At 39.7% G+C, this 24,453-nt stretch overlaps 1 protein-coding gene across 2 annotated transcripts; it reads left to right on the top strand.

Annotated features, from left to right (window-relative positions):
• The first annotated feature begins 626 nt into the window (after positions 1-626).
• elmod1 (ELMO/CED-12 domain containing 1) lies at positions 627-12,535 on the top strand. Of its 2 annotated transcripts, XM_061804032.1 has the most exons (13): positions 627-760; positions 931-1,092; positions 2,370-2,430; positions 4,118-4,263; positions 4,343-4,371; positions 4,444-4,541; positions 5,575-5,704; positions 5,823-5,956; positions 6,031-6,099; positions 7,018-7,038; positions 7,390-7,440; positions 8,018-8,151; positions 9,161-12,535. In XM_061804032.1, exons 3-13 carry the CDS (start codon positions 2,414-2,416, stop codon positions 9,334-9,336), a joined length of 1,005 nt encoding a protein of 334 aa, XP_061660016.1. In that variant the 5' UTR covers positions 627-760; positions 931-1,092; positions 2,370-2,413; the 3' UTR covers positions 9,337-12,535. The 2 variants fall into 2 exon arrangements, with proteins under 2 accessions (XP_061660016.1, XP_061660015.1); XM_061804031.1 differs by lacking the exons at positions 627-760; positions 931-1,092 and adding an exon at positions 1,219-1,455.
• Positions 12,536-24,453: the final 11,918 nt, after the last annotated feature.

Here is a 24,453-nt window from a genome sequence, read left to right as displayed (position 1 = left end):
TTTTAAACTTATTCATGTTATCATAAAAGTTTCTTTTTTTTGCTTGAGAAATGTCAATTGCTGTTAATGTCAATCTCAGTATTGTCATCTGCTCATCTCAAGTGCTTTGATATGACTTTTTTGTACAAAATGTTATTAATTTGATTAAACTTGGTGTAATTTATTTCAAATGTAAATATTTGGAATAATTTTAGACAAAATATTGAGTAGTGTCTATGTTACAGTGTACCACAAAAGTGGCAAAATGCTTATTGTCTTACGTAATATTTTTGTCAGGTGGTTCCACACAATTGTCATTTTGTTCACCATAAATTTCTCCATTTTCCGCTAATTTATTTTTTAGTATTTTTTTAATTTAAATTTTGATGGCGTTATGTGAGAAAGTCAATGTTTGTGCAAATAGCACAATTGCAGGAACACAAATATTTCATTTTTCTTAGTCGTAAATGTTGGCATAAAATACTTAAATTCAAACAAATTCACCGCGCATGGTAAAAACTTCCTTATGTTGTCCCCTAAAATTGAAGTTTAAAATGTTTCTGTCAGATTTTAGCACACAATTGTAATTTTATTTGCATTTTGTTTTTCAATTATATGGAAAAGTCTGCTGTTTTGATGGACCAGAGTGGAAAGAATGCCTTTTGTTTGCCAACAATTATCACTTGTTTACAATTAAACCGATATGAATGAAAAGAAAAAAATGATTTTCTAATGCAATACTCGAGCTACCTGGAAGTTGTCCTCACCAGACTAAAAACAGGTACAGTATTGCTCTATTTTGAGAGGTATTTATTCAACCACATATAAATTACTGTAATTTTTGCTTTTATTATTTTGACGTCTCATCTGTTTGAAACTGCTCTCTTTGTGCATATTTTGGAACTACGCTTTTGTTCGTCTGCTGGCCAATCGCTAATCACGTGACGTCAGCCTTCTGAATCCTAGCGCTCTGGCGCCCCCCATCGACTGCATCCTCACACGACGGCGTCATCATGGAGGCGAAGCGGACGTCTGGAGCCGAGTGACGGGGGAAGACACGAAGCCGCACGTCGCCTGCTTTGCTTCGCACCCCACTTTGAAAGATTAAAAACGGTAAGATGTTTTTTTCAAAGACGCATTTTAGAACGTGCTGACCTTGCAAGGCGGAGGGGCACGGCTGCGCATGGTTGCGGATTATGCAAATGTGACGCGCTGCTTTTGCTAATCGGAACATTTTTTTTTTTTTTTTGCCTGAATCTTTCTTTCTTTTCACCGCGGTTTGATTTTTGTCCACGCATTTGAAAATGAGGCGCGTTGTACAAGATGAAATATAGTGAGTGGGGAGAGAAGCGAGTGAGATGGCTCGCGCGTTCTTGCCTGAGCACCGCGGACAGTTCCTCAGATGCAGGCCTGCTGCGGTGGAGGGAAGCATAGGGCCGGCGGGCCGGATGCGAACTACCAGTATGGAGGAGTATGGTGAATACTTGAAAAAAAAAAAGAAGTTCATTATGTCGTCTTTTTTTTAAGTGAAGAGTTACAAAAAAGTGTATATTTTCAATGCAAAATATTTTTTGCAACAAAAAAAAATGCACAGCAGTCATATCTATAACATAAAGAAAAGATCATTTTCTTAAATTTCTTAGATTAAAAAGTCTTATTCTTAGAAAATAAGGAATCTTTTGAGAGAATTTGACTATATAGTACTATTTCTAAAACAATTACTGCAATTCCCCCCCCAAATATATTACTGTTCTACAAGACTCCACCACAAAATCTGCCTTTTATTTCTAAATATTACTATATTTTCCCTAAAATAAAAATGCTACGAAGAAAAAACTTCTTAATTAGAATAAAACTGAAAAAAAAAATGCTTTTCTTTCTTGGAAATATGCCTTGACTCATAGCACAAAGATATCTTTGAGACATTAACATTGCTTCTTTTCCCCAATGTCATGTCGGTAGTCAAGTATGAAAAAAAAATTCAAAGTTAATATTGAAAAAACATATACCTGTAGCTGTTTTTCCCTGAAAAATGCAACTTTACTCAAGAGGACTTACTTCAATCAATCAATCAATCAATCAATCAATCAATCAATCAATCAATCAATCAATCAATCAATCAATCAATCAATCAATCAATCAATCAATCAATCAATCAATCAATTCTTATCCAGACAACCTTTATGATTTTATTGTCATTATACACGTACTCTATGTATAGTACGTTCTTTATTAAGAAAAATGATTTTCTCATATGGTAATGAGTTTATGAATCAATATAAATTCTTTTTGCCTTTTAAAACAAAGCATTCTCGGGTTATTGATTATTTCCCTGATGGTTTATGCATACATTTTGTGTGCCGCCCACCGTCATCATGTTCTCTTTGCAGGTCATCCTCCAGCAGCAAGTCCAGTGAACAAGACACCGGGCATCATGAAGCACTTCCTGAGGTGTGGAACGCTTGCATTTTGTCCGTTGAGCGAATTCATCTATGAAACTGTTATGACTAAAGATGATAAATCCCAGTTCTCCTGTTTGAGCCTTGAATAGATCCCACCCGGCAAGAAGCTGCTATGTAGAGTATGTAAACAATCCCTCCCCCATCTGTTCTATTTAAAGCCGCCTTGTTGCCCTGACTGCATTGGGCTGGCGTTATTGATCACGCAGAGATTTTGGCCTATAGATCCGGTTTGCTTTATCTATGCATCATTGTCTATCTCGTTCTGGTGCAAACAGTCGAAACAAAATCGTCTTTGGTGGAGGTAATAAATAAATAAATAGCAAGATGCTCCTTTCACTTGTAGGAATCAGGAGACACCATTGGCTCATTCTTGTTGGTCGTATTTCTTAGTGTAATGTCCCACTTTAATGGGCCAGCGTGCATTTCCCGTGAGGGGTGTCTCCATTCTAACTCAGCATCACCCATAAAAATAGCTTTTTGAGTGTCTAGTATTAAAAAAAAATGTTCCTTTAAGAGCCATATTTATTATCATTTCCATTCTTTGTGTCTACTGGGACATAATTTTGGAAACACCTGTACGTATTGAGACAAAATATTAGAAACACTTGTGAGTGTGACCACAACAATCACCATACAGAAGTCGTGAACTTCAAAAAGTTGAGCAATTTCTAGTTTGACCTTAAGGCCATCCATCTATCCATTTTCTATCGCCCTTCCGGGTCGGTTCGCGGGGGAAGTAGCTTCAGCAGGGATACCCAGACTTCCCTTTCTCCAGCCACTTCTTCCAGCTCTTCCGGAAGGATCCCGAGGCGTTCCCGAGCCAGTCGAGAGACATAGTCTCTCCAGCGTGTCCTGGGTTGTCCCCGGGGTCTCTTTCCTGTGGGACGTGCCCGGAACACCTCACCAGGGAGGCGTCCGCGAGGCATCCGAATCAGATTCCCCAGCCACCTCATCTGACTCCTCTCAATGCGGAGGAGCAGCGGCCCGACACTGAGCCCCTCCCGGATGACCGAGCTACTCACCCTGTCTCTTAGGAAACTCATTTTGGCCACTCGTATCCGGGATTTTGTTCTTTCGGTCGAACCTACAGCTCATGCCTATAGGTGAGGGTAGGAACGTAGATCAACTGGTAAATTGAGATTTAATTTTTAGTTTTAAACAATTTCTAGATTAACTTGAATGTTTTGGATAAATATGCATTTAAAGCGAGTTTAAACTTGTATGTTTAAAACTACTATTACGCTTCATTTCAGCAATTCTCCCGGGCTTAGTGAGCATTTACAAACGTGCTCCTTGACGACATAACGACAATGGTATTGGGACACACACAAGTGCTCTTATTTCCCGTGATCATTGAATAAAATGATGGGACTTAAAACACTTCCCTGAGGAACACCAGTCCTAATTTTGGCTACTCATTGCTACTAAACAAATGATCCAACGAATATAAATTCCCGTCATCCATTTTATATGGCACTTGTTGTCATTTGGGTGGAGAAGGAGCCGATTAAATGGTCACCAGTATATCACTGGGCAGCATTTACACTCATTCAGCCAATTTAGTCTTCATTGAAAATGGTTCCCTGGGCCCCTTATACCACAAGATGACACCAAAGCAACAAATGAATGTTTTCGTGAAGGCAGCATCTAATTGATATCCGTCTCCTCTTTTGCAGGGTGTTGACCCAGTTCTTCGTGTTCCTTTACTGCAAATGTCTGTGGCGAGGCCTGAAGTTCGTGGCGCGCAAGTTCACGGGACGCTGTGAACTGCAGCGGATCTGCTACAACAACAAACACGGCGCACGCAGGACACTGAAGATAGGTACGAGCGTGCGCAGCCGGCTGATATTTTGACCTTACTACTGCATCTTCTCTAAGTTTATGGAATGCTTTTGTTACAGAGTCGTCTCTGAAGTACTCTAAAAATGAGGTAATAAAGGTTAATAATTAGCAACGTGATTTTTTGCTTAAAAAAATAAAATAAAACATCTTTTCTTTGCAGTTGCTTCAGTCCGCCCTCAGCACGCACCCCGATAAAGTGGAGAAAATCATTGACGACATCATGACTCTGAAGAAGATCAACCCTGACACCAACCCTCAGTGAGTCTATACGCCCTTTTGTCAAAGATGCTGTAAAAAAAAAAATAATGCTCAAAATATTAAAAATGTACCCCAAGAGCAGGATCTCTCCAATGAGCATTACAGGAGTATAAATTGTAAAACTGGAAGAATAAATAGTGCAAGAATTGCATTCCTTTTTCTGTATACAGTATTTAAAAAAGATTTAATCATGTCATTCTTGGATTTCATAGCAATATGTATTGTTTGTTTTATGATTTTCACGGCTCCAGCACTCTCCGCGACCCTTGTGAGGATAAGCGGCTAAGAATATGGATGGATGGATATTATTTTTTACAAATGTATATACATTTTGATGTTCTTAAGTATTAAAATACCATATTTTCCATACATATGTATTTATTATGAGTGGTAATGTGTACATTTTTACATTTTATATATGTTAATTCACATTTTAAAAATATTTTACATCTTTTTAAATTTCATCCATCCATCCCGAGCTGCTTATCCTCACGAGGATGACGGGAGTGCTGGAGCCTGTCCCAGCTAACTCCGGGCAGAAGGTGGGGTACACCCTAAACTTTCTTGCCAGCCAATCGCAGGGCACATAGAGACAAACAGTCGCACTCACAATCGCACCTAGGGGCAATTTAGAGTGTACAGTTAATGTTGCATGTTTTTGGAATGTGGGAGGAAACCGGAGTGCCCAAAGAAAAGCCACGCAGGCACGGGGAGAACATGCAGACACCACACAGGCGGAGCTGGGATTTGAAATTGGTCCTCAGACCTGTGAGGCCAACGTTTGTTTTTTTTTTTTGTTTTTTGTTTTAACAAGTTGTTCTGACTTTATTGTGGAGTAGTTGGAAAACCCTAACCAGGAAGATCCAAATGGGACTAAAAAGATGAAACGATTTAGTTGCAAATGCTTTTCAAAAACATGAGTGGGCAGGGGGGCATTTTGTGATTTTTGTTTGTTACGTTTCAAATGAGGAGGGTTAGCCAAAATGAAGTAGATTAGCATCTTCTTCCACCTTTGTGTTTGTCCTCCCCTTAGGTTGGGCATCTCCCTACAGGCCAGCCTGCTGCAGATCGTGGGCTACAGGAATTTGGTGGCCGAGGTGGAGAAGCTCCGGCGGGAGCCTTATGACTGCGAAAATGCACAACACGAGGATATGCTGATCAAGGTGTGCGATTAATCCATCTTTATAATCCCATTTAGCACCCGAGTATCTTGTGTTCTTTTGAAGATGGCATCAAAATTCACTATTATTGTTTTTTTTTTTTTTTTTTTTTTGTGCACAGTTGTGGAAGGAGCTGCGTCCTGACACTCCTCTGACCGGACGGATTTCCAAGCAGTGGTGCGAGATCGGATTCCAAGGCAGCGATCCAAAGACGGACTTCCGAGGCATGGGCCTGCTGGGTCTCCACAATCTGCTGTGAGACAGACACCTTGTATTTCTTCGGGGTGCTAAGCTAAGACGCTAGGATGACTTTACCCCCCTCTTTGTAGATACTTTGCAGAACACGACAAGGCCGCGGCTCTGCAGATGCTCCACGACTCCCTACTGCCCAAGCACAAGTACGTCAGGAAACTTTATGCTGACTCTCAGGCAGGATTTATTGTATTAATGTTATTTCTGCTACAACACAAGTGACCTCATCTGAACATCACGGTCGCTGTCGGAAATGCATGCACTACTTCACGACATATGGACAAAATTATCCGACCTTCCTTGTGGAACTCCACTCAAAATTGTGTTAGGCTTATCGTCACACAAGGAGAGTTCGACCTTTGTAGAAAAATTATGGGACTGAAAACTGTTCCATGAGGAACTCTAACCAAGAATATGCCAGATTGTTTGCTACTTGAGGATTTTTTTACCCTTTGTAGAAAATTGATGAGACCTAAAGCACTTTATTATTCACGTTTTACACATTTTTGCAACAAGGATGAGAAGGGTTCAATTCTTGTAGAAAAATGACAGGACTTAAAACTCTTCCCTGATGAACACAAGTCCGGATTTTGTCTGACTTGTTGTTACTTGAAGCTGGATCATCAAAGGTTACTGCCACAGCTTTCTACGAGACCTTTGTGAATTTAGATTTTGTTTAATTGGAACAAGAACAAGTAGATTTTCATAGTATATGGAGTATAATAATAATAATGAAGGGACTTAAAACAATTCCCTGATGAACTCGGGAAAATTCCCACAGCTCCCACAAACTGGAAGCCCTCAATTCTCCCAAGATGTTGCCGCGATTAAGAATTAAGATTGAACTGATAGATGGAAAAAGCAAGTCGTGTACTTTTGTCCATATACTGTCGTGTGGTCTCTCCACCGTTGTCCACAGCTCGACCCGGTCACCCTCTGCCTCCTCATCTTCTGTTGATTGCATCGCTGCTTTGTATTGCTTTGCCATCAGCATCTCAGTGAGCTTCTTCTGTCTGTTTCGACGCACGCTTCCCTCCTCTGTGTCGCTCCCACGCCCGCTGCAGGAGTGCGCACAGGAGTCGCAGGTATTCCATTTTCACCCTCACCCGCCCGCTTGATCAGCCACGTGTCGTGCACCGTCGTAATGATTCCACACACTCACAGCACTCCGTTTTCAAACGATACCGGGGGAGGGAACCCGTGTCCTACCAGGGGGTCTGCCACACTAAATTCACCAATTGCACGAGTGGTCTCGTAGGACCGCGTAATGGCCCACATGCTCCAGGTTTTCCAACTCCACGTCAAGTGCATTTGTTTTATCATTTTTGGCCACTTCATTAGGTACACAATCTATCGATATCTATCAGATCTATATCAAACTTGTAAGTCATGAGCAACCCCTGACTTTTGGTTGTGTGTCTGTGTGTACTTCACAGCGAGGCAAACACATCTGAGTGGGAGCAGAAAAACGTTGACAAAGCCATTGGGTAAGAGTCCCCACGAGGGTAAAAAAAAGATGGAAGAAATATTAAATACAAGTAGTAAACGCTCATGCAAAGTAATAACCATTCATATGAGCATTAATTAAGCATAATATTAAAGTAAAATCTGCAATTGACTGGCAAGCAGTTCTGGGTGTACCCTGACAGCTGGGATAGGCTCCAGCACTCCCCCGATCCTTGTGAGGATAAGCAGATGATGGATGGATGGATTAAAGTAAAATAAATAACTATCTATCCATTCTCTGAACTGCTTAACCTCAGCAGGGCCGCGTGCTAGAGCCGATCCCAGCATATTAGGGTCGAGCACACACCAGAAACTGGTTGCCAGTCAATCGCAGTGCGAAAATAAATAGATAGTATAGTCATGTAATATACTTATATATACATATATATATATACAAGTATAACAAATGAGAGTAAAAATCTAAAATAAGGTCTGTTATGTAGGAAACTTAATGGAATGGGAATGGAAATGGAAATCGAGTCGCCAATAAAATAAATAAAACAGGAATAGGTTCAACCAATATGAAATATGTTTTTAAGATGAGCTCCTACTTTCCAGCTATTCTTTCGCTATTGTGGGCATCAACATCACAGACCTGGCCTACTCGCTGCTGGTGAGCGGCGCCCTGAAGACACACCTGTACAACGTGGCCCCCGAAATGGCCACCCTGCTGGACCTCAAGCAGACCTTCTGTGAGTCAACTCTCCCGATTGGAACACTGACCGCTTTTCGGATCATCTTATTAACAGTCATTTTTACTGACATATGCTGGTGAGCGGGCCGGAACCTGAGGCTTGACACTAAATAGGTTTCGACTTGTGGATTAAAAAAAAAAAAAAATCATTTGTGGCATTAAATAATTTACTCATGAATTTATTGTAAAAGATAAAAAATAATAAAATATACATAAAACATTATTTGATTAATATTTGATGAAATAACATTTATTGTGGTTAAACCAATCAGAAATAAAACAATATTCAAAAGCAACAATTATAATTGAAAATGTACTTGTTTCAATTATTTAACACATTCCCCTAAGATTAGTGTATCAAAATGTATTTATTCATTTGAATTTATCCATCAAATAATTAGATAATAGATTTAATGTAATTAATAATAAATCAAAGCTAAAATATAATTATAGATAAATTTAAATGATAAATGTTGGACAATAATTTGTTCTCTAAAATCAAAATACTTACTTTTTTTATAATAAATTGTCATTAAATTCTTGGTTGATTTGTTGTGAATAACAAAACAACAAATATGTATTAGTAAAATAATGTTAGATATTAATTTAAAAACATTTTATTCAATAATTATGATAATAATAATAATAATAATTGGTAAGACTAAAAATGAGTAATGAAAATAATTTATTTTCATTATTAAAATAACCAATTTTGCATTTCATTTTGATCCGCATTTTGAACTCAATGCATTGATTTGTCTTCACCCTAATTGACTTCCGGGTGTCCCAATATTAAAGATCAAATATTGGCTCTGAAGATCCAAAGTTTAGCCACTTTTGGTGCAGTCAGATTCCAGTCAGTGCTCGAAAGTGGTCGCTGATCTTTACCCAGCACTGCTGAAAAACCTTATCATGATAGTTAATTAAATTGAGTCTAAGTTTACTTAAATAGCAAAGTTTAGTCAAATAAGTCTTCATAGAAGACTATATCAAATGTGTGTGTTTAGGTTACTTGATGCAGGAGTTCCACCGCTTCTGGATCGAGGAGGATCCCAGCGATATCATGGAGTTCAACAGCGTACGGGCCAAGTTCCACCGGCGGGTCCTGCGGCAGCTGCAGGATCCGGACGCGGCGCTGTGCCCACACTTCTCGGCCGCCGACCTCCGTTTGGTCAACCTTTAAGCACCCCCCCCACCCCCGCCCCTCACCACACCATCGGAAGTCCCGGTAGGACCGTCGTTAAAAACGCTCGGGCTAACTTCATGAATGCCTCATTGCCGGCGGCTTATGTATTCAATATTTATTTCGATTTACACACACACACACACACACACACACACCACCAGTGTCAGACATCACCACAGCGATTGTTGCACCATCGTCGTCTCACTTTTACTTTTATGATTGTATGACGCACGTTACCAAGAGGTGGAGGACATGAGTCACGTGACTTGAGTGAAGTCAGACAGTGGCCACTGGTCAGACCTGGGATTTTTACTTATGAAAGACTCGACTCGACTCGACTCGACTTGACTTGAACGCAATCATATGCGAATCAGATTGTTTTTTTTCACCTTTACTCTGAACAACTAAACTTTCTATTGTCTTTTGTGCTCAGACCAAAGCAATAAAATTACAGTGAGGCCTTGAAATATGAGTGACTCGGCTTTGTAGATTTTTTTTACTTTGACTTGCGAGCACAGTCTTTAGATACGAGTGCTATGTGGTGCCAGTGAACTCAACTCACTTCACGGCAAGCAGCAATTTGGCAGATATACTTGGTGAGCAATTCTTCAAAAAAGAGGCTTCAAGATGCTTTCCGTCATTTTCGTCAAGTTTACTTCAGACTTAGCGTAAAACAAAGAGAATTATGCCGTATGCGCTTAAAACCTCCATATACCGTAATTTCCGGCCTACAGAACGCACCGGATCGTAAGCCTCACCCAGTACATTTGTAAAGAAAATACCATTTGGTACATACATAAGCCAGACCTGTGGAAAAAAAAAAAAAAAACATACCGGTAAAATTCTCCCAGACGTGGTAGTAGCACAGCAGCAACACGCTAGCACAGCGCTAACATGGCCGGTTAAAAAAAAAACATACCGGGAAAAATCACTGAAACACGCCAGTAACACAGCAGCAACATGCTAGCACAGTGCTAACTTTGGCGCAGCGCTAACAGAGCCGGTAAAAAAAACATTCCGGTAAAAGTCACTTCCTCAGCACATATATTACACTGGCCTCACTCTTACCTTTTGCACTCGAGTGCCCCTTTGCGGGCGTTAGAAAAAATGCACAAAATAGCCGCATCACCGCATAAACCGCAGGGTTGAAAAGGTGTGAAAAAAGTCGCGGTTTATTGGCCGGAAATTGCGGTTGCTTCGGCGTTTCATCTGCTAGCTCAATACTAACGCTAAATAGCGTCAATGTTGCTTTAACCCTTTCAGCTTCAGAGTGAACACAAATGATGCAGCGTCTCATATTAACAGGAATCACAGGCATGAACAGTATTCTTTATCCTCTACCAAAAACAACTTACCATAATTTCTGGCCTACAATCTGCGACTTTTTTCACACGCTTTCAACTCTGCAGTTTATGCGGTGATGTGGTGCTAGCGTTAGCGCGTCCCTAGCGTTAACGCAGTGCTAGCGTTAGCGCACCTGGTTATAAGCCTAGGTACAGAGAAAGAGTTTAACGCTAGTGCCGCGCTAACTCTTTCTGTGTACCGAGGCTTATAACCAGGTGCGCACTGTAGGCTGGGATTACGGTAATGCCATACTGATGATCTGAGAGAGGAGTTGGACGTCACAATGAACATATTTGCCCCCAGGGCAGGCACACCGAAGGAGCAACACAACAGCCATTCAATTGATGCAGCGTGACAAAAACTGCTTAAATCTCTTTCATCTTTACTGTATTTTTTTATAAAGTACATTATTCTAGAGGATAATTTTCAACACTAAAAGACACCAAGCAACCACTTTAATTTTTTGGGGGGGGCTGTAATGATTCAATGGTATTTCCATTCATTTATTGTTTTTAATTACAGGTGATGATGGAATGAATTAAACTTGTATCTCAAGGTACCACTGTATTCCTGGTGTCAAGAAACTATGTTGAAGTGAGTTGAGTGAGTTGACTCTCCACACTTCGCTTTTTAGCTCCACATAGATATGAAATCGTACATTTTGTTAAGTATTATCATAAAACATTTTTATTTCTTGGCAAGCCTTGGCGGCGGCTAACCGAATCCGGCTTCATCCTTCGAGACAATCGTTTGTTGTTGTCGAAAGTCATGACCCCGTGACCTTTTGAAGACGTACACTTGTGACTTGAATTTCAAATGGCGGCAACACGAGTCGCCAGCGTTCGGCCACTCATGAAAACCGATTGCAGAACCCCACACCTTGTGCAATGGTTCGACGAGGCTAGCCAGGTTGCTATAGAAACACAAATCTTTTTCCAAACCAGATTCACCCATATAAGGAAATTGCCAATTGTTTTGCTTGATTTTCCTCCACAATAATTTGTGACTTCCTTGAAATTTGAACAAGATTAATATTAGAGAATTGCTTTTGACTTGCTCTTTTGTGACTTACTCCTCACCTCGACTCTTTACACGAATTTGACTTTATCTCGTAGCAAAAATAAACAAATCACTCTGAACCAAATAAAAATAGAGTAAAAAAAAAAACACTAATAATAATAATGACTTGTACATACGTAATTGTAATTCGATGACCACCTTTGAATGTGTATGTTTTAAATGGTGTCTTTATAGCATTACAATGCTTCTCATTTGCCTTTATTTCTCCCAAAACAACAACAACAACACTTTCTATCATGAATGTTTTTCACATTAAGGATTGTTTCTGTTTGAATCCATGGAATGTGACACATTTAATGTCCGCCGTCAGCCAAAGCAATAACTCCGACTCATTTGATGTAGACGAGGCGCAGCGTGCTTGTTTTGATTATTATTATTTTTTTTTAAATTAACTTTTGTTATGGCTTTAGTAGATCTCCGTTGACAGGTTGGGGATGGAATGATAAAAGTTGGGATGGAAAAAAAAAAAGTCAATGCAACAGAAGTGTAAAAAAATAATGGGAGAAACATTTGGTGTTATACTATATGTCTTAATGTACACACATTATAATTCAGCAAAACCTTAATATTTCTGTGATACGTTTTAATAATGTAAATATTGTACCTGGGTCAAAATTCTGACATTCAGCAACAAACAAGAGTTGCACGTCAATATTTCTTGATTAACTTCTTTTTATTGGTTTATTGTTATTATATGTTTTATTAGATTAAATGTAATTACATGAAGTTTAATTTCTTTGCAATTATTCCTTTTTTTTAATTTAGCATTTAATTCTACGGGACTTAAAAAAAATCAATTGAGTTTTTACTTTGGTTATTTTTTAAATTGGTTTGATTCATTTTCAGTTTTGAATTACTTTTTTAAAGTGCTATGTTTATATTCAGGTTTTTTTTACGTGACAATGGATTTATTTCAATTTTTTTTATTTAATTTTGATGGATGTTAACAAAATGTAATTGCATTTTAATTCGATTTTTTTGTCAATGCTAATAGTAATTTAATTAATTAAAAAATATTTTAATTTGTTGATTCGATCTGGATGGAATTTTCAATTAATGTTTTAATTTTCTTTTTAAGATACTTTTTTTAATTCCATTTTTATTCAATTGAAACTCTTTAGTTTAATCATATTACATAACTAATTTGACATTTGAACATTTACGATCAAACACAAGTTAGCTTAAATATTGAAGCTACTGAAATGAAGTAACTCATGTAAATTACTCAAGTACAATTGACGAACCCAATTAAAAATGTGAGCTCAACTAAAGCAGATGCTTTCCAAATTGAAGAATTGACCTAAAACGTCAACGTTAAGATGAATTTAAATCAGCTAAAAATGAACAAAAGTCGACGCTCACAATGTCAACCGAGCAACCGCGTTAAAGTGAATTTTATGGTCGAAACTGGAGACAATTGTACAAAGCAGACGGCCGTGGGGAATGCAAAGTCTTTCGACACACACGGGCAGCTGCTGTGGCCTCGTGGTCGACATTCAACTGTTTACAGTGTGTACAAAAAAAAATAAAAATAAAACAGACCTTGAGAAATGAGCAACATGCTGCTTCACCAAGGTGTGGTTCTGTGATGTATAAACACAATGAATGAAGCAGCTGTTTGCTTTGTTTACCACTACTAGTACTACTACTACTACTACTCCTGCTACACCGTTCAGCAGCACTGTTTTGCCTTTTGATGTTTTCTTGCCTGTACAACGTGAACAAAATATTCTCCTGGATGTTCTGAGTAGATATTGTGATGCTGTGATTTACTTGTCTGTGCTGTGCATTGGAGAACACAAATCATTAAAAAGGAAACAAAATGAAGAAAAAGACATTCAAAGGATGTCTCTGTTTCATTTTGAAATCCAAAAGATGAATCAGGTGTGATTAGAGAAGATATAATCAATACGATGTGCAACGATGGCCTCCATCAGAGTTGAAAGGCAGGGATGGGCTTCCTCTTTCATCATCCGGCTCACCAAAAATGATATCATCCACTCCTGTAATGTTTGTCTCATTCATTTATTATATTTCGACAAATAGTTTTTTTCCTCATTTTTTTTTCTTAAGAGAAGAAAAAAAAACTTAAATAAATTGTTAATTTTCTGAATTTATACCAGTAAGTTCATTGAAATAAAAACTGCATTTATTAATTATTTTAAAGGGGAATTAAATCAAGTAATTTGCTCAAACATAATTTTGAATAATGTAATTAAATACATTTAATGGTTGTAGTTATTTTTATGTATTGTTCGCACGCATAATTATCTGTAACTAAATTTGAAAATAGAGTGGATTAATTAGTTTTTTATTCCTTAATGCATTTATTTATTTTTGAAATACCTTTTGCATTCACTTCCAAATATCCTGATTCAGTACTGTAGGTATCATATTTCAGCAAAAGTTCTGATATTTTTTTCAATAGTATTAAATGATACTGTATTACATTTAAATATCCATCCATTTTCTGAGCCACTTATCCTCACGAGGGTCGTGGGAGTGCTGGAGCCAATCCAAGCTGTCATCGGACTGGAGGCGGGGTACACCCTGAACTGGTTGCCGGCCAATCGCAGGGCACATCGAGACAAATAGCTGCACTCACAATCGCACCTAGGCGCAATTTAGAGTGTCCAATTAATGTTGCATGAGTTTGGGATGTGGGAGGAAACCGGAGTGCCCGGAGAAAAGCCACGCAGGCAACAGGGAGAACATGCAAACTCCACACAGGTGGGGCCGGGATCGAACCCGGCTCCTCAGAACTGTGAGGCCAATGCTTTCCAGGTGCGGCACCGTGCCGCCCACGTTGAAATATATCAAATAGAAATGTTTTTCTCACAGTGTGATAAAAGTATTATCAGCGGTGATTAATTAATTGGTTGTTGTCATTTCTGAACAGCTACATCCCCCCAGTAGAGGGTGTGCACATTTTTGCAACCACATTATTAACAATTTTTTAAAACGTATATTTTCCTTCTAGTTGAGAGCTACAAGTTGTAGGTCATGTTTATCTTGGTCTGTCTCTCTCTTTTTTTTTTTTTTTAAATATGTATTACAGAAACCCCAGACATTTGAACATGGGTGTGTAGACTTTTTAATGCTTTCAGTTTCCGCGGCGACGGGTGCTGACGGAGGCTGCAGAAAAAAAGTAGAGCAACGTGAAGATCAAAGCACGAAAAGTGTCGGGATTAGTGCGGATCAGCGCCAGACAAACGTACAAAATAAGTATCGCAGAGTCACGGCGGAAAAAAACTCCGCACGTTAGCTGCGATTTTCCCTCGAGTCGGCGCTTTTTTAAAATGTCCCGTCTGGACATTTATGGTATATACAAATGTATTCATATGCCTGGATTAGGGTTGAGTGCTTGCATAATTTGCATGTATAGTTTATTGTAGTTGATTTTGAAATTTCTCATTATTATATCCAACATTTAAGAGAGATTTTAGTGAATTGTGTCTTTTTTGGGGGGTTAAAGACAGATAGAAGCTTTTTAAATAATTTCCCACTACAGTGGTGGCTGAGTTGTTTTTCATATTATTATTATTATGTTTATTTAAAAAAAACGTCTTATTTTAGGAGAAATTCTCATAAATGTATTTTTTCACAAGCACATTTCAAATTGGTTTAGATTTAAAAAAAATATGTTGATTATATATTATGTTTACATTTCATTGTTGTTTATTGTTGCATAGCATTTTGGGTTTTTGAATAAAAATCACTGTACATGATAAAAGGTTTTCATATTAAAAATAATAGTAATAATGCAATGCTTTATATGAAATCGCTTTTCTCTCGTTTAAACATTAAAAATGTTATATCGACATAACAGTACTTTAATTTCTTTTTCAACTAAAAAAATAGAATCGCTTGAAACTAGTTAACATAAAATATTAAGTAAAGTTTACATTAAATTTAAATTATTTGCCATTTTAATGATGTAGAAAATTTTGTAGTACGTATACATCACTTATTGTTAAGGGGTTTACATTTCAAATGTGTATTCTTTATTTGAGGATGAATGAATAATTTCAAGGCCAAAAAATTATAAAATATTGAATTTTTTAAGTCTTAATCTAATAGCGTCACACAAAAAATAAGATTTAACAGGGCTTTAATGGGTGTAATGTTCAGGATGTCCAGGTGGTGGCGGTAGTGGCTAAACTGATGTTTTGACACACTGGCACACACACTACCCAATCATGGTTTGTCAATTAATTTAGCTATTATCAGTTAATACATTCATTTGTGTTTATTACAATAATTCTGAACTTTGCTTTTTTTTTTTAATGTCACATTTCTAGTTTTTCTCCCAAAAAGCTTTTTCCTTTTGTGCTGTTTTGTTTTATGTGATGCTGCACAATTATCGACAACCATAGAACAGGAAATAGCGTGTCCGGTGAATATAAAAAGTCGAAACACCCCTTGAGACCAAGATAACCCAAAACCCGTACCTGTCATTTTTTTTTTTCCTAGAGTGGAAGTAAAAATAATAATAATAAAAAAAAAATTGAATATTCTTTGTGCCACAATGCGGTAGGTGGGGGCCAACTTCTGTAAAAATTCACTTTGATCCTTCTCCGTTTCTCTCCCTTCTTCGCATTCCCTTTCCTGCGGACGATTTCTTTTTTCACATACCTGTAAATGTTTGTTCCTGAGCCGTGAGTCACCGCTTCTCCTGCCGGAACCTTTCCACCCGCTTATTTTCCTGACCTTTTCTCACCTACTTTACTGTCATACGTTAATATAAATGCGCGCCCGTCTTCCTCACCCCCCCCCCCCCCACAGGATTAGCCTCAGCGCTAATTCTATGCAGCCGCTTTGAAGTCGACTGGAAATGGGGAAAAAAATAAAAAATAACACCGCTTTCCGCCTCAATTGGTTCATTTGCATAATCCTGATGGATAAAGTCGTATGAGGCGGCGTCATAATCCAGCGGCGTCCAATCGATATCGGGGAGCATCAATGGACATCCTTTATCGGTTCCTTTATCGTAATTAGCCCGCGCAACATGCTAACGGCGTTTTCGTGTGTTAACCTGCTGTATCCACTCTCATGCTGGCTGTAAATGTATAATTAGTCCTCTTTTTAAATTACGCAATTCATCAGTCCATCAATCCAGGGCGGCCATATTGTTACAAGCTAATTTCGGACATGATGACTGGAGATGTCCTGCAGTTGAAGGTCGGGGGGGGGGGGGGGTCAACTGAGAGGTACAAACATAACACATCACGTGTTAAAAAACAATATTCAGGTCAGTTTTGGGAATAATTGTGAAATTGGATTGTGGCAGCTGGATGTGAACGTACAGCGTATATGAATTAGCATAACACCAAACGTGTATGCTAACGGGTCACTTCTTTACTAGCTGTGTATTTGAATACCATATGTTTCATTTTAAAGTTGTATTTTCAAACAGTTTCATTTGTTTGCTGTGTTTCATTATCTGAATTGTACCTTTCACATTCTACTATTAATATAATTTCCCGAGTTTTTGTTCTCCCGCTGCATTTCAATCTGGTATGTACAGTATTTCATGATCTGGATGTACTTTCACCTAGTACCGAATGTAGTTTCATTTGAACAAAGTATGTTTCATTCTCGAGATACGATTTCACTCAGAATGTTTCATTCTTCCATTATTATTTCTCATCGTTTTACAATCTTCATCCTCTATTTTTTTCCCCACACAGTCCTTCATTCTCTAGCTATTACTTGAAACCACGTTTAGCCTGTCTCAATTGCTAGTTATTATTTCAAACAACGCCTTTCATACTCAAGTTCTTTTCCGGACGTCATATTAACGATTGAGTTAGTTGTTTGTTTTACTGTGTCGCTATTATTTTTACATCGTATGTTCCATTCTGTTATTATGTCACAGCTTCATTCGCTAGTTATCCTTTCACAGTAGATTTTCAGACCGTCTGCTTTATTATGTGAATTAACGTCCCTACAAAAATGGAGAACAAGATGCTTCTAGAGTATTTATAATAGGACTCATTGGTATTGTGTAATATTTTAAGACTGATAATTGAGCTCACTTCCATTAGCATTAGCATTAGGATTCGGCTCAGAGCTCACATTGGCTCATGTTTGCTGTGGGCGCGAAGTGTTTTGCTCTAGGACACATTTCAGTTCAAAGTTTCTGATCCCTGATTATTAATCATTATTATTTTTTGAAGGTGTGTGTGAGGTCGGGGGTATCTCAGACTTCACCTGACCTCTGAAAATGTCAATTTCACCAGACCTCCAGTGTCTCCACAGACGTCGCGATTGAAAGTTTGGAACAAATTAAAATGCATTTTGGTGCGATCCGAGTTTTTTTGCCGCTTGAGAGGCAAAAAAAAAAAAAAAAAAGTTGAATTGCATCCTGTATGATGTTAATATGATTATAATCCAAAGTTTTATGAAAGTTTAGAGGCTAGTTTCAAAGGACAATTATTTGGGTCGGGTGACTTCAAAGGCAAATTTGGTTGAAACTGGGCTGCGGAATCTTGGGCGCATTTAAAGTTTGACGTTTTGTGCGACTTTATCACCAAATTTTAGGTAAATGCTATGATCATGTGGGTCCTTTTTGCAGCTTGTCGTGAAAATCTTTTGTGGAAAATTTCTAACTGTACGAACTTACGGGCATTCAAATTCCAGATTTGTTTTATTATTTGTTTTAAATATAGAAGCTAATTTAAAAAAATATTTAGATTCTGAACTCTGTGTTCACTTGGGCATTCAAATTTAATAGCTTTTGAATTAGAGGCAAACGTCACAAATTTGTTGACTGCCATTTTTGTGTGAGAATCCAAGACTTCCAACCATTCATTTTCGTAGCCGCTTATCCTCATAACGGTCGCGAGGAGATCTGGAGCCCATCCCAGCTGTCAATGGGCACGAGGCGGGATACACCCTGAACTGGTTGCCAGCAAAACGCTGGGCACAATCCCAGACTTACGTTTCCAAATTTTGGTCAATTCTCTTATTGTACAGTGTTTCCTTTGACTATATTTCCAGCACTTGCCAACCTTGAGGAACACCGCCCCCCATTCCCAATGTTTGATACATAATAGGGAAGTGAACGTGACTCGTACCAACCAGTGTTAATGCACATGCGGCCCATTTACGTCACGATGGTGTTTCGCAAACACTCACTGTCATGAGCGGGGATTGGCCACCCCAAAGAGGGGCGTGGCCATGCCATTGCTCTGGGCGGTGACACCTTCATGTTTCCCAGTTTGTCTCCCAGTCATCAGACCTCGCTTCACGTTTTTGGATCCTGCCTTTGCTCAGTGTTTCGTGCCTCCGCCTTCTTGGACTGCTTCCACCGTGTATCGACCCCGTTCCTTGAACGAACTGTGCCTAACATCATGCCCTCGACTCGGAGTCCTGCATTTGGGTCCAGCCCCGCGCCGATGGTCCCTGACACTCAGGTAGTATATTCCATTATAAAAAGATCGTGACAGCACCTTGTTGGGTGTACATTGAAAAATTTCAGAAAAGGACAAATTCAAGGTCACCTACAAAAGTGATTTATGTATTATAAAAAAAAAAAATCACTCAAAATGCTGGTCATCTTTAACTTTTTGTGAGTAGTGCGTGTCACGGTGCTTAAGGGTTTGAACAACCAAGAAGTCAGTGACAGGCACTAGAAGCTGGTGTTTGCATGTGGCGCTTCTCTAGCAGCCATGACACTTTCTTGGCATCGCTTTCACACCTTTCATCTGATTAAACGGCCAGCTTTGCCTCCCGCTGGCGCCTGTCGGCTTGTCAAGTGCCGTCACGAGGCAGGAAGTCGGGAGCAAGGAGGCGGGGTGCTTGTTTTACTCCCAGAAAGAGGAGCAGTGCTGACATTTTTGGAGGGGGGGGGGGGGGTAATCATAAACTTGACATGTTTGACGTGATTTTTTTTTTTTTGTCACCCTACCGCCAGAATTGAAATTCGCTCTTCCAAATTTAGTAACCTCGTCCGAGACTATAAATCGATATGAATAACCGATGGATCAATGATAAGATAAGTGGAAAAACGGACAGACAAGCTAGTCGGATCGATTTACTGATCACTGATCGGATGAAATGATAGATAATAATAACAATCTATAAATGTCACATTGCCAAACCTGGAAAATAGTGTAGCTGTCGTCCTGTGTATGCTAATGATTATGACTACGTTTTGGGTACATGACTGAAGCTAGTTGACTGAAGTTTTGCTTACCGTATTTTTGCACTATACGGCGCACCCAAAATCCTTTCATTTTCTCAAAAGTAGACGCACCTGCGACTTATATATGGATCAATATTGAGGCTTTAGAGCAGCTCCATCCAATAGATGCATACCGTAACTCCAGCCTCTACTGTAGCGTCGATTCTATGCTTCTTACAATGCGGTGCGGCTGATATATGAAAAAAGTTGTAAAATAGGCCATTCCTTGAAGGTGCGCCTTATAATGTGGTGTGCCTTATAGTGCGGACAATATGGTACTTTATGCCCGAAGACAAAAGTTAAACATATTTGATTATTTTATTTCATTATCATCCATGTAAACATGATCCATCCATTCATTTTCTTAGCCGCTTATCCTCACAAGGGTCGCGGGCAGGAGGCAGGGTACGCCCTGAACTGGTTGCCAGCCAATCGCAGGGCACATCGAGACAGAGAACAGTTGCACTCACAATCACAACTAGGGGCAATTGAGTGTCCAATTAGTCCATCCATCCATTTTCTTAGCTGCTTATCCTCACGAGCGTCGTGGGGAGTGCTGGAGCCTATCTCAGCTGTCAACGGGCGGGAGGCGGGGTACACCCTGAACTGGTTGCCAGTCAATCGCAGGGCACATCGAGACAGACAACAGCCGCACTCACAATCACACCTAGGGGCAATTTACAGTGTCCAATTCATGTTGCATCTTTTTGTGATGTGGGAGGAAACCGGAGTGGCCAGAAGAAACCCACGCAGGCACGGGGAAGACATGCAAACTCCACAAAGGCGAGTTCGGGATTGAACCCGGGACCTCAGAACTTTGAAGCAAACGCTTTCCAGCTTCTCCACCCTGCCAAGTAAACATGAATGAACTCTAAATACTGAATATTGTGGAGGAAGCGTAAGACCAACACGTCAATGATGTGTAATCGGAGAAGTGGATATTGGACGGAGAGGGAAAAATATATTTTGACGGATGGATTGACTGACCAATCGATATTGATCAAACAAATGGACAAGATAGAGGCCAAGTAGTACAATTGGGAAAACGAGTACTTGGACGGACGTATCGACGAATGGATGGATGGATGGCTGCACAGTTGCGAGTCGAGTTTGTCTGGGATATTCTCGAACGAAAGTTCCCCAAAAGATTGTTAATAAAGTAAAGACATCCCCGAAAAAGTCCACAGTGAAGATTGATGTGTACCGAAGGATATCGCTTGTCACCCGTGTTCATAACCGAGATGAATTGGCTGTCAGCCTCGCTACACTAAGCCCTCTCAGTCTGTTAGGACATCGACACGAGTCACCTCGGTTGCCTTTGGAATATATTTTTTTCCTTACTTTAAATGCAGAATCAGAACCTTTTCCGAAGGCCCCGGAGAAGATAAGATAACCCCGGCAACGCGTGTCCGGAATACAAAAAAAAAATGGCCTCCTTGGCGGAGCGGGGGGAAAAGCGAAAGATAATGGGCCGAGGTGAAGAGCGTGCATAATGGCGAGATAAGGACGTCCGCGTCCGCGCGGCTGTATGTGCGCACCATCGAGGGTTGTGCTCAAAGAAGAGACGACTGTGACCTATAACCGTGTTATTACATTCACTACATAGTTTCTCAGCTTATGTTTCACCCGCTAGTTAATATTTCACGACGCGTTCCAGTCCAGAGATTTCTCTCAGTATGTTTAATCCTCGAGAATACAGTGGTGCGCTGATCTGAACAACAAAAAGAAAAAAAAAATGTATTTTGTAATGTGTACAAGCGGACCGCCGACATTCCCCCCCGGCCGCAAATAGTGACAATTTGTTGCTAATTGACGCCACGGCCATTTGAATTGCATTGACAAAAAATTCTCCAAAAAATTAGAATATAACATGTTTCTGTGGGTTAGTCCCCCCCCCACCAACACCAAAAAAAAGAAAACAGAAAAAAATATTATTTCTAATAGAATGTTCTACATCATAGGTGTCAAACCCGAGGCCTGGGGGCCAGATCCGGCCCACCGCATAATTTTATGTGGCCCGCGAAGGCAAATGATGTATGTCAACTTCTGTGATTCTTCTTCAAAATTTCAAACTATCATAAATCATAATGTTGAGGTATTGCCAGCATTTTTACGTTAACAAACATCAGCAATAGTTGAAAAACCCATTACCCTTGATTTCTGACTCTAAAAGTAATTAATAAATTTCACATGTCAATATGTTGAGGCGATAAATGACTTTTATGGTTTCCCAGTCGTCTGAGGGAAACCCGGAACTACAATGTGGCCCGCGACAAAAATGAGTTTGAGACCCGTGTTCTACGTAATAAAAGATAAGGTTATGTCTTATTCTACAATCTCATTCTTATTTAACACAGTAAACTTGTCCCATCGGAAGTTAGCATTTCCCAAAATATGTTTCCTTCTCTAGTTGTTCTTGGACACGTGATTGTACATTTATGAAATATTTTTCAGTGTATTTCTCATTATTATCATACGCACTTGGTTTCATTCTCTTTGCGTTACATTATATATGCGGGAACGTATTAGCAGGGTTAGTTTAAGGTGATCCAGGGTCCTGAGGATTAGTGTAGTCCAAAAAGTGATGGAATTAGTTTTGCCGGGCGAGGGGCAGGGGGGGGGGGGGGTCACAAATTGAATGAGAGTATTGGGGCAACCCCTCTGCCCCCCCATCCGCCCCGTGGACGAGACCCGTCCTCAAATTAGACCCCATTGACGCTGCGCCGTCGTTCCTTTTTAGCCACTTGCGAGGTGGTCACGTGACGCGTATTAAATCACCACGAGAATGATGAAGCTTATCTGGCTTAAATTAGAAAGACTGGGCCGAGAATCCCCCTCGGGTTTAGCCGCCATGAATATTAAAGGCAAACTCGCAAGGTTACGCGGAGGCGCGCGGATGGGAGAGAAGAAGAAGAAGCGGTGGATGATGAAGGAACATGAAGGACAAAGAAAGAAGATGAAAAAGATGAAGGAAAGGGAGGAGGACGGATGTCATTATAAATTAATATGGATGCTAATCATTTTGTTCACATGAAAAACGGGGCTTACAAAGCGCCATAATTGAATTCTAGCGTGCCGCAAATTGGACAAAATGAAGCTGTGGCTGCTTGGTGAAGTGAAAATGTGTTTTTCTGTGTTGACTTTGCCGCTGCGTGAGCGAAGGGTATTGCGAGACCGCCATTTACGTGCAAATTCTAGTACATAATGTCTTTATCGTAGGAACGGAACTGGATTGCAAACAGACGACCCCCGCAGATAGAGGTTGTTGGTCTTCTACAAGGCGCGTTTTCATAGTGCACAGATTTTTACCGTGTTGGGCTGTATGCTTTATGAATGTGAACATTTCCTGGTATTGCAGTAGTAGTAGTAATAATAATAGATGGAACTTACATAAGCTTTTCACAATACTTGAAGTTGTTTTACAGAAAATGAGTAAATAAGTGACTAAGATAGCTAAGTACATATAAGGAAAGGTGATGACTTGTGGTGTTCCACAGGGCTCAATACAAGGTCCACCCGACATAAATGTCAATATGAGCTGCCATTCAAATAGGAAAGCTCGATAGATATCATGCTCACTGCCAATTTGTTTTGTTTTATATTTATGGGCTACAAGTGTTTTTCAAACAAATATTTAATGAGGCGGCACGGTGGGCTCAGATGGTAAAGCACAGTACTGAGGTCCCGGGTTCAACCCCAGACCCGCCTGTGTGGAGTTTGCATGTTCTCCACGTGCCTGCATGGGTTTCCTCCAGGCACTCCGGTTTCCTCCCACATTCCAAAAACATGCAACATTAATTGGACACTCACAATTGCCCATAGGTGTGATTGTGAGTGCGACTGTTTGTCTCAATGTGCCCTGCGATTGGCTGGCGGTCAGTTCAGGGTGTACCCCGTCTCCTGCCCATTGACTGCTGCGATAGGCTCCAGCATTCCCTGCGATCCTCCTAAGGATAAGTGGCAAAGAAAATGGATGGATGATAATTATACTACAAAATTAGCGTGGGCTAGTGATAGACTAAGGTGCCCCCCCCCCCAATTTACATACAAATGCGGGTTACATCTTCATTATAGGAACGGAACTCCATTCTCAACCTATGATCCCCAAAGATATATAAACAATGGTGGTGTTCCACAAGGCTCGCTACTCAGTCCACCGAGTTTTATAGTAAAAACTCCTTGAATCTTAAAATTGCCTGTGGTTACATTAAAAAAATTCACCACACTCATAGCATATTTACTGTTTTTCATTTTTTATATATATATATATATGGAACAGGAGTGTTTTTCATTCATTTCATTTCACCAATATTTACTGCAATTCTGACTTTATTAATGTGTTACGTTATGTTATTAATAGCGGTGGGTTATTGATAGACTTCCAACGTCTCTCCGTAGACCGAGAATCAGACTCAGAGAACTTTATTGATCCCAGTACAAGCAGTTTGTTTACAGCTTCCAGGTCCATATCGAATTTCTTTTTGGAATTTCCCCGTCATATC

Source organism: Syngnathoides biaculeatus, chromosome 18 (genome assembly GCF_019802595.1).
Source record: "Syngnathoides biaculeatus isolate LvHL_M chromosome 18, ASM1980259v1, whole genome shotgun sequence".
Classification (NCBI taxonomy): domain Eukaryota; kingdom Metazoa; phylum Chordata; class Actinopteri; order Syngnathiformes; family Syngnathidae; genus Syngnathoides; species Syngnathoides biaculeatus.
The sequence above is the reverse complement of the archived record's forward strand: the minus strand, read 5'-3'. Positions and strand labels throughout refer to the sequence as shown.